This window comes from Staurois parvus, unplaced genomic scaffold (genome assembly GCF_062004578.1).
Source record: "Staurois parvus isolate SC_StPar_1 unplaced genomic scaffold, SC_StPar_1.0 ptg000025l, whole genome shotgun sequence".
Lineage (NCBI taxonomy): Eukaryota > Metazoa > Chordata > Amphibia > Anura > Ranidae > Staurois > Staurois parvus.
The window spans coordinates 25,183,461-25,200,814 of record NW_028317821.1 but is presented as its reverse complement, the minus strand read 5'-3'; the positions used below and the strand labels follow the sequence as shown (position 1 = coordinate 25,200,814).

The following is a 17,354-nucleotide window of genomic DNA, read 5'->3' as shown; positions in this document are numbered from 1 at the left end:
AAGTGTTCTGTATAACTGCTTTAAAAAATGTTAGCTGGCGGTTTGCTTTAATTTGTTTATCAAGTCAATCTAAATCCAAATGGTCCAGGTCAGTGACTTAAAGTGGTTGTAAAGGCTGATGTGCACAACAGCTTCGGCTCTCCCGGGTCTCTGCCTCCTCATTGACTGAGACAGCAAGCGAGAGCCATTGGCTCCTGCTCCTGTCAATCACAGCCAGTCAGCTAATGAGATAGAAGAGGGCAGGGCAAGGCCAGGGCTCCATGTGTAAATGGACACACGGAGCAGTGGCTTGGGAACACCCCTGCTCGGGTGCCCCCATAGCAAGCTTCTAGCTGTGGGGGCATCCAAAAGAAAGGAGGAGCCAGGAGCCTCTGGCTGGGGATCTGAGAAGAGGAGGATCCAGGCTGCACTGTGCAAAACCAATGCATGGAGCATGCAAGTATAACATGTTTGTTATGTTGCAAAAAAAAAAAAAAAGAAGAAAAAAGAAACCCTTACTATTGCTTTAAGCGTCGCAGGCCAAATATTGTCCGGTATGAACCGGTTCAATACAAACCAGCCAACATTCAGCCGGTGTGTGCACGTGCCTGTCCCTGACAGGCCAAATTGGCATACTGGAAAACTAGCATCCAGTCGGCATCCGATCAGTGCTTGCATCCAGTGCTGCTAGCGCTGACCCGTATATCCTGGCTTGGAGCAGTCCCCCTGTCAGAACACAGTAGCTCAGTGGGGGAGATCACTGTACTAACATTGGATAGTACAGCAAGCTCCTCCCCAAAGAAGTTTAGACATGGTATCACTCATGTTTCTTTAACCACCTTAATACCAGGTACTTTCACCCCCCTCCTGCACAGGCCAATTTTAGCTCTCTCACACTTTGAATGATAATTATTCAGTCATGCAACACTGTACCCATGTGACATTTTTATCATGTTTTTCACACAAATAGAGCTTTCTTTTGGTGGTATTTAATCAAAACTGGCTTTTTTATTTTTTGCACTAATAAATTTAAAAAAAAATGAAATTTAAAAAAAAAGCATCCTTTTTTTCATTTCTATTATAAAATTTTGCAAATAAGTAATTCTTCTTCATAAATTTTGACCTTAATTTATACTGCTAATTGATCAATCCTGATGGTAGTGACTTCCTATCTAATTTCTTGAGGCCCAACATGCCAGTACAAATACCCCCTAAATGACCACGTTTTGTAAAATAGACATTCCAAGATTTTTAGTAAGAGGCATGGTGATTTTTTCTAAGATGTGATTTTTTTTTTTAACACATTTCTTTGTAAAATGAAGAAAATTAAGAAATTAAATTCATTTTTTTTTTCACAAAAACATGATTTTAACAAGTTATTTCTCACACACGGCATAGGCATACTTACAACTACACCCCAAAATACATTCTGCTACTCCTGTTATGGCGATACCACATGTGTGGGACTTTTTCACAGCCTAACGACATAGAGAGGCCCAACATCCAAGGAGCACCTTTAGGTATTATCCACTTTAAGACCAGGCCTTCCCCTAACACTTTTTGTGTCACACGGTATTCAATGTACTCAAACACAATTTAAGATCCAATTTTTTGATAAAATATAAAATATGGTGTTGCGCCAAGTAAATAGATACCAAACACTTCACCCTTTAAAATTGCGCAAGCTTATGAAATGGTGCCAAACTACGATATTTAAAAATCTCCATAGGCAACACTTTATAAGCCTTTACAGGTTACCAGTTTAGAGTTACAGAAAAGGTGTAGTAGAGAAGGACTGGTACTAGAATTATTGCTCTCACTCGGACGTTCATGGCAATATCTCACCTGTGTGGTGAAATTGTCGTTTACGTATGTTTATGGGACCAGTATGTGTTTTCGCCTTTGCACGCGAGCACAGGGGGACGTGGGTGCTTTAATATTTTTTTTCTATCTTTATTTTATTTTTACACTGTTTCTCAATAAAAAACATTGTTTTGGTCCATTTTTATTGCTGTCACAAGGAATGTAAACATCACTTTTGACAGCAATAGGCAGTGACAGGTACTCTTTATGGAGAGATCTGGGGTCTATTGGGATCTCCTCTGCTCTAAAAGCATCTGATCACACCACCACGGGTACACCATGACAGATGTTGATGGGACACTGGTATACTGACAAATGTTTTTGTGTACTTCTACACCATGACAGATGTTGATCGTCCACCGGTGGACACTGACAGATGTTGATGTTGCAATGGGACACTGACAGATGTTGGTGTTTCAAAGGGATACTATTGCAGACGTTGATGGGACACTGGTACACTGTGACAGATGTTGACGGGACACTGGTACAGATGAGCACTGGGATAGAGACATATGGTGCTTGGTGCACTGGTGTGAAATGGCTGCAGTGTGTGTGATCTGTATGTAGCTGAACAGTAAAATCATCAGCTACACACAGATAGCTGACAGACTGCATCATCCCCCTCTTCCCCATCCCCTTCACTGAGCTCTCACTGAGGTCAGGAGGAAAGCCTGTAAACAGAGGCACGTGACTCTGTTGACACTATGTGATGACTGTGATTGGACACAGCCATCACATGATCAGGGGGTGCCAATCAGAGAGCCCATATCCTGATCTGTGATGTACTGTGCCCAAGGGAGACAGCCATCACAGAATTGCGCTGCTGCGCGGCCAGTCATTATGATAGGAAGCATGGGTAGATCCACTCAGAAAGGTGCTTGTCCCACCCGGCCATTTATGTACAGTGGCCAGGTGGGAAGTGGTTAAAGTGATTGTAAACCCTTACATATACCCAGTGAAGTGACTGGCCAGAGGTGATACACAGGGATGAAACAAATCCTCCTGCATCCATTCAAAGAGCAGAATTTACAAAGGATCTCGCAGCTCTGAAAATCAGGGGGCAGAGAGTTAAAGTTATACTCCGTGAGGAGAGCCCCTTTCACACAGGATCCGATCTGAGGCTGTCAGTCACAGGCTGTGCCCTCCCCTATCACCAATTTTCTTTTGGTGTTAGGAAAACCCATTAGAAGTGATTCATGCTGATAGCAGAGGAAGGAGGCAGCAGACAGAAATGACACTTAGTGCTCCCAATTGAGACAAGCGTACACTATAGAGGGATATGCTGTGTTCATATTTCACGTCTGAGGTTTACAACTACTTTAAGACACCTTCGTCAACATATATAAAGTTGACTGAGGATAGTCGAATTCAAGCCTGACCACTTCCTAGTGTCTAGGCCATATTTATTCTCAAGAATATAATTAAATAGGTTGCAACACACCTAAAGATTTGTTATCTCCATTGCTTTTTTCACTCCACAAAGGTTTGTACTAATGAATCATGTTTATCAGAATATGTATACCAGATGGTGCTTGGTAGTTTGATTTTAATGCATACTGTTGCCCACAGAAATTGTTAACAAACGTAACTCTGGTTGTAAGTGGTAAATAAATTTTGTGTTTATTTTTCTAGAAATATAAATCGTAAAGATGGCTCCTGCTTTAGACTGGGGAAAGCTCATGAAAGTGGATCCAGATGTTCTTCCCAATCAAGAAAGATTAGCAGAGAAGATGTTGAAAACCTTGTCACAGGTTTGTGATCTCAGCCCGGGTGGGTGTCTGCATTCATTCATTTACAGTGAATAATAGAACCTTGAGTTCAAGGTGGATTGCACTTCAAACAGATCTGAGCCTGCAAATCATCTTTTCACTGTTTCTATATTCAAAGTGGTCATCAGATTAGTAGTTAACCATACAATTCTTTTGTTTTACAGGTGACTAGCACAGACTTAAAAGAGGAGACAAATGAAAATTTGATACAGATTTTTCGAATTACACAGTCTTTAATGAAGGTTTGTGGTTTTCTATGATTTTATGTCTTTGTGTAAAATGTTTAATCTCAAGGGTTTGTTATAAAATCGGTATAGTACTTCTAAATATGTACAATAGTTTGATTCTGGGTTAAAGTGGTTCTAAAGCCTTAAGGTTTTTCACCCTAATGCCATCTATGCCATTGGCTCCCACTGCTGTCAAGCAAAGGCTGTGACATGGGAAGGGGGGTGGCGCTGAGCCACCTGCTCTGTGTCAATGGACGCAGACAGGGTGGCTTGGGAGCAAGCCCACATGGGTGCCCCCATGGAAAGCAGCTTTCCGTGGGGTCACCCGCTGAAGAAGAGGGCCAGAAGCGCTGGGGGGGACCCCAAAAGCGGAGGATCAGGGCTGCTCTATGCAAAAGCATTGCACAGAGCAGGTAAGTATAACGTATTTCTTATCTTAACCACTTTTCTAATTTCTGTTATAAAAAATATCCAATAAACTCAAATTTCATCATAAATGTCTTTCTTAAAAAAATCCCAATAAGTATATTGGTTTATGTGAAAGTTATAGCATCTAAAAACTATGGTATAGATCAGGGGTCTCCAAACTTTTTAAACAAAGGGCCAGTGTACTGTCTTGAAGACTAAAGAAAGGCCGCACTGTGACCATTGGGAGTAAAAAATGTCCCAGCATCAGTTGAAGTTAACAATGCCTCATCATTGGTGTCATTGGTAGGAATAGTGTCCTATCATTGGTGTGATTTGGGAGGAATTGTGCCCCATCACTGGCATCATTGGGAGGAATTGTGCCCCATCATTGGTGTCATTGGGCCCATTGTAGGTGTCATTGAGAGGAACTGCCCCATTGTTGGTGTCATTGGGAGAAACTGTGCCTCACCATTGGTATCATTGGGAGGAATTGTGCCCCATTACTGGTGCCATTGGGAGGAGCTGTGCTCCATCATTGCTGTCACTGGTAGGAATTATGCCATTGGGAGGAACTGTGCTCCATCATTGGTGTCCTTGCAGGAACTGTGCCCCATTGTTAGAGTAATTGAGAGAAACTATGCCCCATTATTGGTGTCGTTGAATGAAATAGTGCCCCAAGGGCCAGAAAAAGCAAGCAAAGGACCACATCTGGCCCCCAGGCCGCAGTTTGGAGACCACTGGTATAGATACTGGAATTTCCTCAGCTTTTATTTTCTGAGTGATCACATTTATTGAGGTGCTTAAGTGCCAGGGCAGTACAAACACCTCCAAATGACTCCTTTTCAGAAAGTAGACACCCTAAGCTATTTGCTGAGAGGCATGCTGAGTGCATGGAAGATTTTTTATTTTTTTTACACAAAGTTGTAATGGAAAAGGTATATTGTTCACACGTGCCATGGGTATAATTTGTTTTATACCCTAAAATATATTCTGCTACTTCTTCCGAGTATGGGGATACAACATGTTTGAGACATTTTGGGAGCCTAGCCACATACAGGAGCCTAAAATCCAATGACCCCTTTGAAAGCCTGATGATGCTTAAGTTCCTCATTTCACTTCCTCACAACCTATCACAGTTTCAGAGGCTGTTAAATTTTGGGATAGTACAAACCCCAAATGACCCCTTTTTGGAAAGTAGACACACCAGACTATTTGCTGAGAGGCAAGTTGAGTCAATGGAATACTTTATTTTTACCACAAGTTTTTGGAAAATTACTTTTTTTTTTTTTTTTACACAAAGTTGTAAATTAAATGATATACTGCTCAAACATGCCATGGGTATATGTGGAATTACACCCCAAAATACATTCTTCTACTTCTACCAAGTATGGGGATACCACATGTGTGAGACTTTTTGGGTGCCTAGCCACATACAGAGCCTGAAATCCAATGACCACTTTGAAAGCCTGAAGGTTTGAAACTTCCTCATTTCACTTCCTCACTACCTATCACAGTTTCAGAGGCCCTAAAATGCTCACCATGCTTCTTATCAAATACCTTGGGGTGTCTACTTTCCAAAAAGGAGTCATTTGGGATGGTTTCGTACTATTCTGGCATTTCAGGGCCTCCGAAACTGTGATAGGTAGTCAGGAAGTGTAATGAGGGAATAAAGCTCTTTAAAAGCATGAAGGTGCTAATTGAATTTTCGGTCCTGTACGTTGTTAGACTGCTAAAAAGTCTCTCACATGTGGTACCCCCATACTCGAGAGAAGTAGCAGAATATATTTTGGGGAGTAATTCCATATATACCCATGGTATGTGTGAGCAATATATCATTTAAGTGAGAACTTTGTGTAAAAAAAAAAAAAAAAAAAAAAAAATTTCATTTTACAAAAACTTGTGGTACAATATAACTTCTATTGACTCAACATGCCTCTCAGCTAATAGTTTGGGATGTCTACTTGCTAATAAGGGGTAATTTGGGTGGGGGGTTGTTACCTTGGCATTTGCATTAGAAGCTTATGCCGCACATCATTCTAACCACTTGAAAACAATGCTTTTTCTGACACTTTTTGTTCACATGAAATAAATCTGTATTTTTTGTTCGAAAATTACATTTAATTCCCAAACATATATTTTTTTAAAGCAGACGTCCTAGAGAATAACATGGTGGGTGCTGCATTTTTTTGTGTCACACACTACTTGCGCAGCAATTTTTCAAGCTATTTTTTTTATTTTATTGCACAAAAACACACTATATTGGGCAATTATTTGGTAAAATATAAAAGATGATGTTATGCCAAGTAATTAGATAGCAAACATGACATGCTTTAAAACTTTGCACACCCTGTCCAATGGCAACAGACTACATACATTTTTTTATATCCATAGGCGCGGTTGGCCTCCTGCCCGTAAACACAGCGGTAGCGCAGATCAGTTAAATATACATGATTTTGCACAGGGAGTCCACCCTGTAGCAGTAAAACTGCTATAGGGTGGAGTGCTACTGGTTAATTTAAAAAAAAAAAAATAATAATGAAAGAGAGAGAAAAGCAGCGCCATCTAAGTGCAGCAATGTAAGCAAATTATTTATTTCCACAAAACTGGCAACTCACAGTAGTACTACTATTATTACTTGCCAATTTTGTGGAAATAAATTATTTGCTTATATTGCTGCACTTGGTGCTGCTTCTCTCTCTTTTATGGTTCACACAGAGTCTCTTCTAGCTCGTTTTGAATTGGCTGCCACTGAGTCAAGAATTGTTGGAATATCCCTTAACCACATTTGGACTTTACTGTGGTTAGCATACTAGCCATCACAGTATACATCTGGGTTTTTTTTCTTCTTAGTGCACCAAATATTTCTCTTGTTTTTGCAAATTTTAAAAAAGAAAGGTTAATATCACATTAACCTGTATGACCATTTATATCTATCTATATATTTAAAAAGGTTAAATTTTTTTTTAATATAACAAACATGCTATATTTACCTGCTGTGTGCAGTGGTTTTGCACAGAGCAGCCTGGATCCTCCTCTTCCGTATTCGCCACGCCACCTCTCCTCATTGGTTGACTGGCTGTGCTTGACAGCAGCAGGAGTAAATGGCTCCCACTTGCTGTCTCAGTCAATGAGGAGGCAGAGACCTGGGACATCCGAGGCTGTTGTTCACATCGCTGGATCGCGATGAGGCTCAGGTAAGTATTGAGGAGGCTGGGGTCACTGCTGTACACAGAAGATTTTTTACCTTCATTATTATTATTATTATTATTATTATTATTATACAGTGTTTATATAGTGCCAAAAGGTTTGCTCAGCACTGTACGATATAGTGGGGGACAGTACATGCGACAATACAGTAACAAAACAATATACGAGAGGTTTGAGAGCCCTGCTCTTTTTCGAGCTTACAATCTAGGAGGGAGGGGATAATGGTACAGGAGGAAGTGGCTGTGGGGGATGGAGTGGTAGGAGGAGTGGAGGAGATCGGCTGTTAGGTGAGGGTGGGGTAGGCTTCCCTGAAGAGATGGGTTTTCAGGGTGCACCTAAAGGTGAGGAGGGTAGGTGACAGTCTGAGGTGATGAGGGAGCTGGAGAGGTATTAAACAGATGAACATTGCAGCCTTCGCTCATATTAAGGTTGCAGTAGCACTGGTAGTGTCATCTGCAGGCTAATGGCTTCTTTTCTCAATGAAGCTTCCTGCTTGCATGTGATTACTATACCAAAGCTGACATAGTGAACACATAATCAGGAACCACAGATAATGCATGAAGGTAAAAAATCTTCAGCCTTTACAACAACTTTAAGGATATACAAGGCTTTTACTTGATACACTGTTTTAGAAAACCATTTTCTGTGGGGTTTTTTTTTATTATACGCTGGCAAATGCACAAAACTTTTTTTTTTCTTTTTATTAATTTTAATAATTATTTTTTAGTTTACAAACTATTTGCAAGAAGTAAATACAGTAAAAAAAGGGCTGCCAAGTCCGAAAAATTGCAATAAAACAGACAAATATACAGAATATTGTAATAATGATAAAGCACAGTGAAAGAACAATAAAATTGAGAGACATAATTAAGACATAATACAAGGAAAAAACAAGATTGTCATATCATAAGCACCGTTAAGACAGAACAAAGGTATTTTAAGGTTGGAGAGTAAATCCATATCGATATAAACGCAAGTAAGCCAGCAGCGGTAAATACAAAAATAAAAAGGTTCACGGCAAGAAGAAATGTCTTTTGGAGGCCCAGGTGTCCCACTTGGTAGAAAAATTGGATATCTTATCTTGTAAGGTATAGAATAAAAAAAAAAATGTAATACTGTAATGTTTTCCAACAGATTATTATTATTATACAGGATTTTTATAGCGTCAACAGTTTGTGCAGGACTTTACAATATAAGGGAGACAGTAGAATTACAATACATTTCAGTACAGAAGGAATACGAGGGCCCTGCTCGTGAAGCTTACAATCTAAAGGAAGGGGCAGGTGATACAAAAGGTGATAGCTGCAGGTGATGATCTGGTGGAGGTGATTCAAGTACAGTTCTTAGGTGGAGGTGGGGTAGGTTTCCCTGAATAAGTGAGTTTTCAAAGATCGCTTAAAGGCAGACAGGGTGGGGACTGACCGGACATACTGTGGTAGGGAGTTCCAGAGGATGGGGGATTCTCTGGAGAAGTCCTGGAGGCGAGCGTGGGAGGAGGTGATGAGGGAGCTGGAGAGGTATTAAACAGATGAACTTTGCAGCCTTCGCTCATCTTCAGGTTGCAGTAGCACTGTTAGTGTCATCTGCAGGCTAATGGCTTCTTTCCTCAATGAAGCTTCCTGCTTGCATGTGATTACTATGCCAAAGCTGATATAGTGATCACATAATCAGGAACCACTTTGATTGGTTTCAATAATCAGTGGAGACTGCTGCTGTTACTGCCAGCTGAGATAGGGAGCCACTAGCTGTGCAACGTGTTGTTGGTGGCTGTTAAAGGTAAGACATTTTTTAACATATTTTTGGTACAGGACATAGTGCTAGGGAGCGTTAATATACAGTTTGTGGACAGGAAAGGATCAATGTCCATGTTAACAGCGGTTTCAATGTCAGTGGAATGGAATCAATAGATAGTAACAATACTGTTAGTTTGCCAGCTGACCGTAGTACATCTGAGCTTCCATCAAGCATCTTTTGAGCTGGCTGAAAATAAACCAGCTCATCCGTAGCTTTATATTCATCTTTTCTGTCTAACCCTGTAACATTTAAAGTTTTTTAGCTCTGAAAAATGTCTAGAGATACATAAAATATTTATAGATGTGTATGCAAGGTTATTAATATTGCATCTGTGTTATTAGATATTAAACTATCCAAATGTTAGTTTTTTCTTTGGGAAGGACCTCTGTTATCGTTTTCTTTTGGTGGTGTATGTGTCCTCACTGGGTGTTTTCAAGGGCAAGAAAACACCAAATAATATTTCTTTAGTAGTGTGTGGAAAGGGTTAGAACTTCTGTCAGGTTTCTATTGCTCTACGTCTTTTTATCTTGATGACAACAACATTATCCCACTTGTTTTCCTGTGTCAGGAGGTCAGGAAGTGAGTGGAAATATCCCCAGTGAGGACTTAGCAAGTGGTAAAAATAACAGAGGTTATGACTCTTTTATCTATTAAAAAGAAAAAAAAAAAGGGTAACGTTGAACTCTAATTTTGAGTGTTTATGTTTATTCTTGTTAATGGGTGTTCTTTGAACTTTCAGATGAAATCTCAGGAGGTAGATCTTGCCTTAGAAGAGGCAGAAAAAGCGGGGGAAGAGCAAGCCAAAACTGGTAAATACAGTTAGTTATATTAGAATATCTGTCATGAATTAAACATACATTGTTGTAGTTACAGTTATAAAGGAAATACAATAGCTGTAGTCGCTGTTTAGGGCTGCTCTTTTCCATAGTGTGCCCTTTTCCAGGGCTGTCTGCCACCACTTGGTTAGTGGCCACCATCTTCTTTGTCACTTCTTCCAAGTTTGTTTTCTTCCTCCTCCTTCGCTTTTGACTGTTTTATGCAACCCAACAACCTCTTATGCTGGTTGTATGTCCCATCCAATGCCTGAAGATCTTTTTTTTTTCTTTTTTTTTACGTCAGTGAGGCTTGTATGTATTCCCAGGGTCTGTGAATCTTTCAATTCCTTTTGTACATGTTAAGCCATGTTTTAAAGTGTTACTAAACCCAGGACCCTGCATTCACTATATCTGGTCTCCTACAATACACAGAACATGGAAGTGAAATTATTTTAGTAAATATAAACTGCTAAATACCTTTTTTCATCAGCAGTTAGAGCAGTCTTGTGACTTCTATCAGTGATCAGCAGAGCACTGGTTAAAGCTTGTAAGAGGATTTTTCTTTCTGCTCTAGGAGGATGCAAAACCCCTGACTTCTGTCTGTACAGTGCTGATTGGCCCTGTGCTGATCACATGCACTCTCCGAAGAAAAAAAAAACTCTAGCAATACACACTATATTGAGCATGTACAGAATGGATACAGTTCAGTCTGTCTTATCAGGAGATAAGACGTGGACATTTGAACAAGAGGAGGAGCAGAGAAGTCAGGATCAAACAGCCTATTTAAACAATGCAGATGGTTAAATCCTTAGGTTCCACACTGAGTATAACAAGCATGCTTTACTGCATATACAGACTGATTTTACTGTTGTGGGTTTAGTAACACTTTAAGCATCAATATAGAAATAGCAGGGGTCTGTTTCGTGTGTCCTCACATATCCAATTTATTTTAAGTGGTTGTCGGTGACAAGTTGGGCAAAGGTGGACCAACTTGGAGAGACATTTTGTTTCTAAGTTTATTTTTTCATGAATCTTTTCCAGCTTCTGGCTCATTCATATCCACACCTTTTCTGCACATGCTGCATTTAAAACTTGTATTTAACATTATTCAAAGTATCCTCAAACTTACCTGTTTTGAAACTTAATATATTTTAAATTCAGCTAGCATAGATGCCTGAATTTACTTGATTTCAGGTCCTTGTAATCCCTTGTACAGTAGCATGATGCAGGGCATGACGCCACAATTCCTCTCTGACGAAATTCTTGGGGAGTGATAAATACCCTAAATCTCATGAGAAGACAGTCCAGTGCATCGGAGGAGCTTCTTCGTGTGAGATTTAGGCTGCTCTGCATTCCTTAGGCTCTTGCAGAAAGTAACGCGGTGTCACTTTGCCTCTGAACCCTCCAGGTACCTAAGGAATATGGGAATAGGGCTACATTCAGCCTGAAGGAGGAACATGGTTCACAGATCATTAGATGACTTGAAATTAGGCAGTTTTCAGCAGCAGGGGGGTTTAGAGGACTCTAGCAACACATGGATGTGTATTTTACTAGTTATTTGTTTTAATTATGAACTGGGCTGTACCTTTTTTATTTTTTTTTTTATTACTTTTTTAATGTCTAATCAATTTCTTTTGCTTTGTTGTTGACTTAAACAGAAAACCAACTAAGGAATAAAATCAAGCAACTGGAAAATGAAATTGAGGTATATTGATAGTTCTTGCTTTCAAATATCACTGCTACATTTTTAATGTATATTTTGTCTGTATTTGTTTTTTGTACTGAAGGGCACTTCATTAGGAAAGTATCTTTTGTAATGGGATTACTCTAGTTAGCATTTATGTCATTAAAAAGGGAAGTGTGGACTTTTTTTCTTTTCCCATTTATAATTACCTAGGTGGATGCAGCATTGGTCTGATGCTGCATCTGTCCCCCACCGCCTCTAAGTGTGAGAACTCTGCAATAACATGACCACTGATCGCTGAGTTCTCACAGCCACAGTCAGTCAGCGTTGTCTGCTCTGCCCCCCCAATGCTCGCTGGAATGCTGGGCTGTGGAGGGGGAGGAAGCGGCTGGCTCAGGCTCTCAGCAGCTCGCTGAGAGGCTGTGCCAGGTGCCGCTCCAGACTCTGGGGTGTATCTCGACTTTGAAGTTGGGATCTTTTCCCATCTTGGACCTGAGTGATGTCAGCCGACAGCAGGCTTCAACCCGCTGTCAGCTGAAAACAAGTCACAGGACTGCAGAACGAACTGCACTCCTGTGATCTACAGAATTACAACCAAAGGAGCTTTCGCTGTACCTCTCCTTTAATGATATAATGGATGCTAGCTACAAATGTTCATTGAGCTAGCTCTCTGTTGCACTGAACAATGACACCATATGATCACCTCACTAAAGCAAGAAGTATCATGGATTAGATTGTATTGTACACTCACTGATCACTTTATTAGGTACACCTGTTCAATTGCTTGGCAACACAAATAGCTAATCATGGCAGCAACTAATTGCATTTAGATATATATGTAGTGAAGATGACTTGCTGACGTTCAAGCCGAGCATCAGAATTTGGTAGAAGGGGCTTTAAGTGACTTTGAACGTGGCATGGTTGTTGGTGCCAGACAGGCTGGTCTAAGTATTTGAAAAACTGCTGCTCTACTGGGATGTTCACGCACAACCATCTCTAGGGTTTACAGAAAATGGTTCAAGAAAGAGAAAATATCCAGTGAGCCGCAGTTGTGTAAGTGAAAATGCCTTGTTGATCTCAGGAGAATGGGCAGACTGGTTTGAGATGATAGAAAGGCAACAGTAGCTCAAATAACCACTTGTTACAACCAAGGTATGCAGAATACCATCTCTGAACGCACAACACATCAAACCTTGAAGCGGATGGACTACACCAGCAGAGGACCACACCGGGTGCAACTACTGTGAGCTAAGAACAGGAAACGGAGGCTACAATTCACACAGGCTCACCAAAATTGGACAATAGAAGATTGGAAAAATGTTGCCTGGTCTGATAAGTCTCGATTTCAACTGCGACATTCAGATGGTAGGGTCAGAATTTGGCATAAACAACATGAAAGCATGGATCCATCTTGCCTTGTACCAACGGTTCTTGGATGTGCAGCCAACAAATCTGCAGCAACTGGTTAATGCTATCATGTCAATATGGACCAAAACCTCTGAGGAATGTTTCCAACACCTTGTTGAATATGTCATGAAGAATTAAGGCAGTTCTGAAGGCCAAAGGGGTCCAACCCGGTACTAGCAAAGTGTACCTAATAGAGTGGACGGTGAGTGTATATTAGCAATACATTAGAACCCACCCCTGTGCCATACTGTTTATTTGCTTTTTTGCTGAGTATTTGGAATCAGTTCCTCTAATAATCTGATTACTCTAAGCAGGGTCAATGAAAACTGCATCCACATGTTGGAAACGTGATACACAGATAAACGGCTTTGACAGATGTTTTTTTAATAATAATATATATAGTATATGCGTTCTTGTGACACATTTCTAAAAAGGACCTAAAGGTGAATACAAATATTTCATACTATTTGGATTACATCTACTTGTTGTATACTTTACAGAAATATGTATGAGATCATTCAAAAGTTCTGGGGCTCTTATTTTACTGTGATTATATACTATTTGAAAATTCTCACAAAAAAAGATTATATTTGAGAAATAAAAAGCTGGTCGTCGATTCAGAGGATTGTGCATACTTCTAAAGTCCTACTGTTAAAACATTCAGGTTGATATCTGTTAATTTTCATAATATAATGAAGAGACACAGGTCACATTGTGCAGTTTTTCTTCTTGTTTCTTTTTTTTTTAATATGTATTCATACAGTGTATAGTTTTTTGCAGAATAATTATGGTATGGCTGTAAATACATTGTCTGACAATAACTGTGGGGACAAATAGTTATACATATTTTTATGATACGTGAACAACTCTTTATTTGCTGATTGTATTGCTGTCACTGTATGGCCATTGATTTTGGTTTTTGTATGTTTTTTTTTAACACGCACATGTTGTGCATTTTGTATGAAACAAAAAAATATAAAAAGCTATGACTGAAAAGAAAAAGCTGTTAATCTTGGGGATAGGTTTAGTGGGATGGCAGTCATGCACTCTTAAGATTATAGTAAACAGTGCAAGAGTGCGCATGCGTGGACGGCCAGCATGCATGGTCCGGTGCTAGCTCTGCACACCCCCGGCACTAAATAAGCCCATACACGGCACTGAGTCCCACGGACACTGGGATCTTCTCCGGTCCAGGTCAGGACCCCTGGAGTCCTGTCAGGACGGACAGCAGGGAGGGGCCATGGCGGCTCCCAGCACCCGATCCCTGTGGTGTGCAGGGGAGCCAAGATGGCACCCGGCTCTGCTCCTGCGGCCTCCACTGCATCCCTGCAGTCAGCACCTCTCCCTCAACAGGCAAAACTTTGCCCTACTACAGCTACTGGATGGGATTGAGGCACGGTGGCCTCTTCTACTGGGGTGAGTGACCCTCAACGCCCCCCCAATCGCCTCCTAGCCCTATTATACCTGATTCCCAGGCTTCGGCCTGCTCACTAGGTCAAGACTCCCCTGTCTCTTCTCCCTTAGATAATCAGATGGTAGCTATCTTTTTTAGCCAGAGCAGCGGCTTGAAACCTGACCTTGATAGCCCTGAGCACTCGCCAACACTCCCTCCGGCTCCACCACAATACTCGGGAGATGTGACCCTTATCGCTCGTTTTGCTGATTTACTGTAACGCAAATTGGATAGAGCTACTACTAGATTGGCGGCTGATCTCAAGCAAGGTTTCCAGGAATTAGGCATACACCTGGACAGTATTAAATCTAAAGTTGATGCAACAGTCCATAATGTATCCCAAAATTCCAATATGATTACCTACTTACAAGATCGGTTGGAGGAAGCTTAATCTAAAATTGATGATCTGGAGAACTGGCCAGACGCTATAATTTATCTGAGGGCTTCCTGAATCAATCAAAGAGCTCACTAGCTGTGCCCAATCCTTTATGTGATCCGCGATGCCTGACATCGATGATCTTCATACAGAAATTGATCGTATACATAGAGCATTACTCCCCCCTAGACAGGGGGGCCTCCAAGGGATGTTATTGTTAAACCACATTTTTTCCGGGTCAAGGAAGCGGTCATGAAATATAGTACAGAAACTCCGGAGTTGGAACTTGCGGGACATGAAATACAAGTATTTGCGGATGTTTCTCGGACCACTATGCAGAAGCGGAGGTCTTTCAAGCCATTACTTTCCCACTTAGTGCGGAGGGATATCCGTTATCGGTGGTCCTACCATTTTCGCCTACAATTTACCTATAATGGAAAGCCTTATGGGTTCTCTACATTTCATGAAGGCGAAGGACTTCTTCAACTAGGCATCGTTTCCCATAGTCCTTCATCTCATTCTCCATCAGGAACTGCCTCTTGTCCTCCGCCACTTTCACCACTGTGGTCTGCTACAACTTCCAGGAAGACAAAATTGCCTAAAAAAACTTGTTTTCTGTATTTCTGTATACTGTTTTTTGCAGATTTTCAATAAAAATATTGAAATATAATGTAAACCGTGCTATTCCCCTTGCTGTCTTATGTGGTACCTGTGTATAGAGGATGTTGTAAGCTCTTTATTGCTCCCTCTCTCATGTCACAGCTCTCTAGCAATATCTTAAGAACAGCTGTAAAACCTTAGGCTGAAAATCAGACTGATGTCAGCCAATACAAAAATATAAAAGGAGAGACGAAGGAAGGGAAAATTTAAAGTAAGTAAATGGCTTTTTTACAAAGAGTTTCACCACTGCTACAGTGAAGGAAATAAGTATTTGATTCCCTGCTCATTTTGAATGTTTGCTAAAAATCGAATGGTAGGTGTATTGTAACACTGAGAGACAGAATAGCAACAACAAATTCAAAAGAAATGCATGTCTAACAAATTATGCACTGATTTGCATGTTCATGAGGGAAATAAGTATTTGATCCCCTTCACAAAACATGACTTAGTACTTGGAGACAAATCCCTTGTTGGCAATCACAGAGGTCAGATGTTTCCTGTAGTTGGCCATCAGGTTTGCACACATCTCAGGAGGGATTTTGGCCAACCCCTCTTGGCAGATCCTCTCTAAGTCATTAAGGTTTGGTGGCTGACATTTGGCAACTCAAACTTTCAGCTCCCTCCACAGATTTTCAATCGGATTAAGGTTTGGAGGCTGGCTAGGCCACTCCAGGACCTTAATGTGCTTCTTCTTGAGCCATACTTTGTTGCCTTGGCCATGTGTTTTGGGTCATTGTCATGTTGGAACATCCATCCATGACCCATTTTGAATGCCCTGGCTGAGTGAAGAAGGTTCTCACCCAAGATTTGACGGTACATTGCCCCATCCATCATCCCTTTGATGCGGTGCAGTTGTCCTGTCCCCTTAGCAGAAAACCCCCCCCAAAGCAGAATGTTTCCACCACCATGTTTGACAGTTGGGATGGTGTTCTTGGGGTCATAGGCATCATTCCTCTTCTTCCAAACACGGCGAGTTGAGTTGATGCCAAAGTGCTCGATTTTTGGTCTCATCTGACCACAAGACTTTCAACCAGTCGTCCTCTGCATCATTCAGATGTTCAGTGGCAAACTTCAGACAGGCCTGGACATGTGCTTTCTTGACCAGAGGGACCTTGCGGGCACTGCAGGATTTCAATTCTTGTCGGCGTAGTGTGTTACCAATTGTTTTCTTGATGACTGTGGTCCCAGCTACCTGGAGGTCATTGACAAGATCCTCACATGTAGTTCTGGGATGATTCCTCACTGTTTTCATGACGAGGTGAGAGCTTGCATGGTGACTGACAGTTGTTTTGTGTTTCTTCCTTTTGGGAATGATTGCACCAACTGTTGTCACCTTCTCACCAAGCTGCTTGGCGATAGTTTGGTAGCCCAGTCCAGCCTTGTGTAGGTCTACAGTCTTGTCCCTGACATCCTTGGACAGTTCTTTGGTCTTTGCTATGGTGGAGAGTTTGGAATATGATTGTTTGATTGCTCCTGTGGACAGGTGTCTTTTATACAGGTAACAAAATTACATTAGCAGCACTCCCTTTAAGAAACTGCTTCTAATCTCAGTTTGTTACCTGTATGAAAGACACCTGGTAGCCAGAAATCCTGCTGAATGATAGGGGATCAAATACTTATTTCCCTCATGAACATGCAAATCAGTGAATAATTTGTTAGACATGCATTTCTTTTTAATTTTGTGTTGCTATTCTGTCTCTGTGTTACAATAC

At 41.0% G+C, this 17,354-nt stretch overlaps 1 protein-coding gene across 1 annotated transcript in view; it reads left to right on the top strand.

Moving 5' to 3' along the window:
• CEP290 (centrosomal protein 290) overlaps nucleotides 1-17,354 on the top strand; it is a 239,857-nt gene that overhangs the window by 18,345 nt on the left and 204,158 nt on the right. The window contains exons 2-5 of the mRNA XM_089652468.1: nucleotides 3,475-3,593; nucleotides 3,776-3,853; nucleotides 9,987-10,056; nucleotides 11,721-11,767. Coding sequence (XP_089508594.1) covers nucleotides 3,492-3,593; nucleotides 3,776-3,853; nucleotides 9,987-10,056; nucleotides 11,721-11,767 — 297 coding nt within the window. The 5' untranslated portion in view covers nucleotides 3,475-3,491. The remainder of the gene's footprint in view (nucleotides 1-3,474; nucleotides 3,594-3,775; nucleotides 3,854-9,986; nucleotides 10,057-11,720; nucleotides 11,768-17,354) is intronic.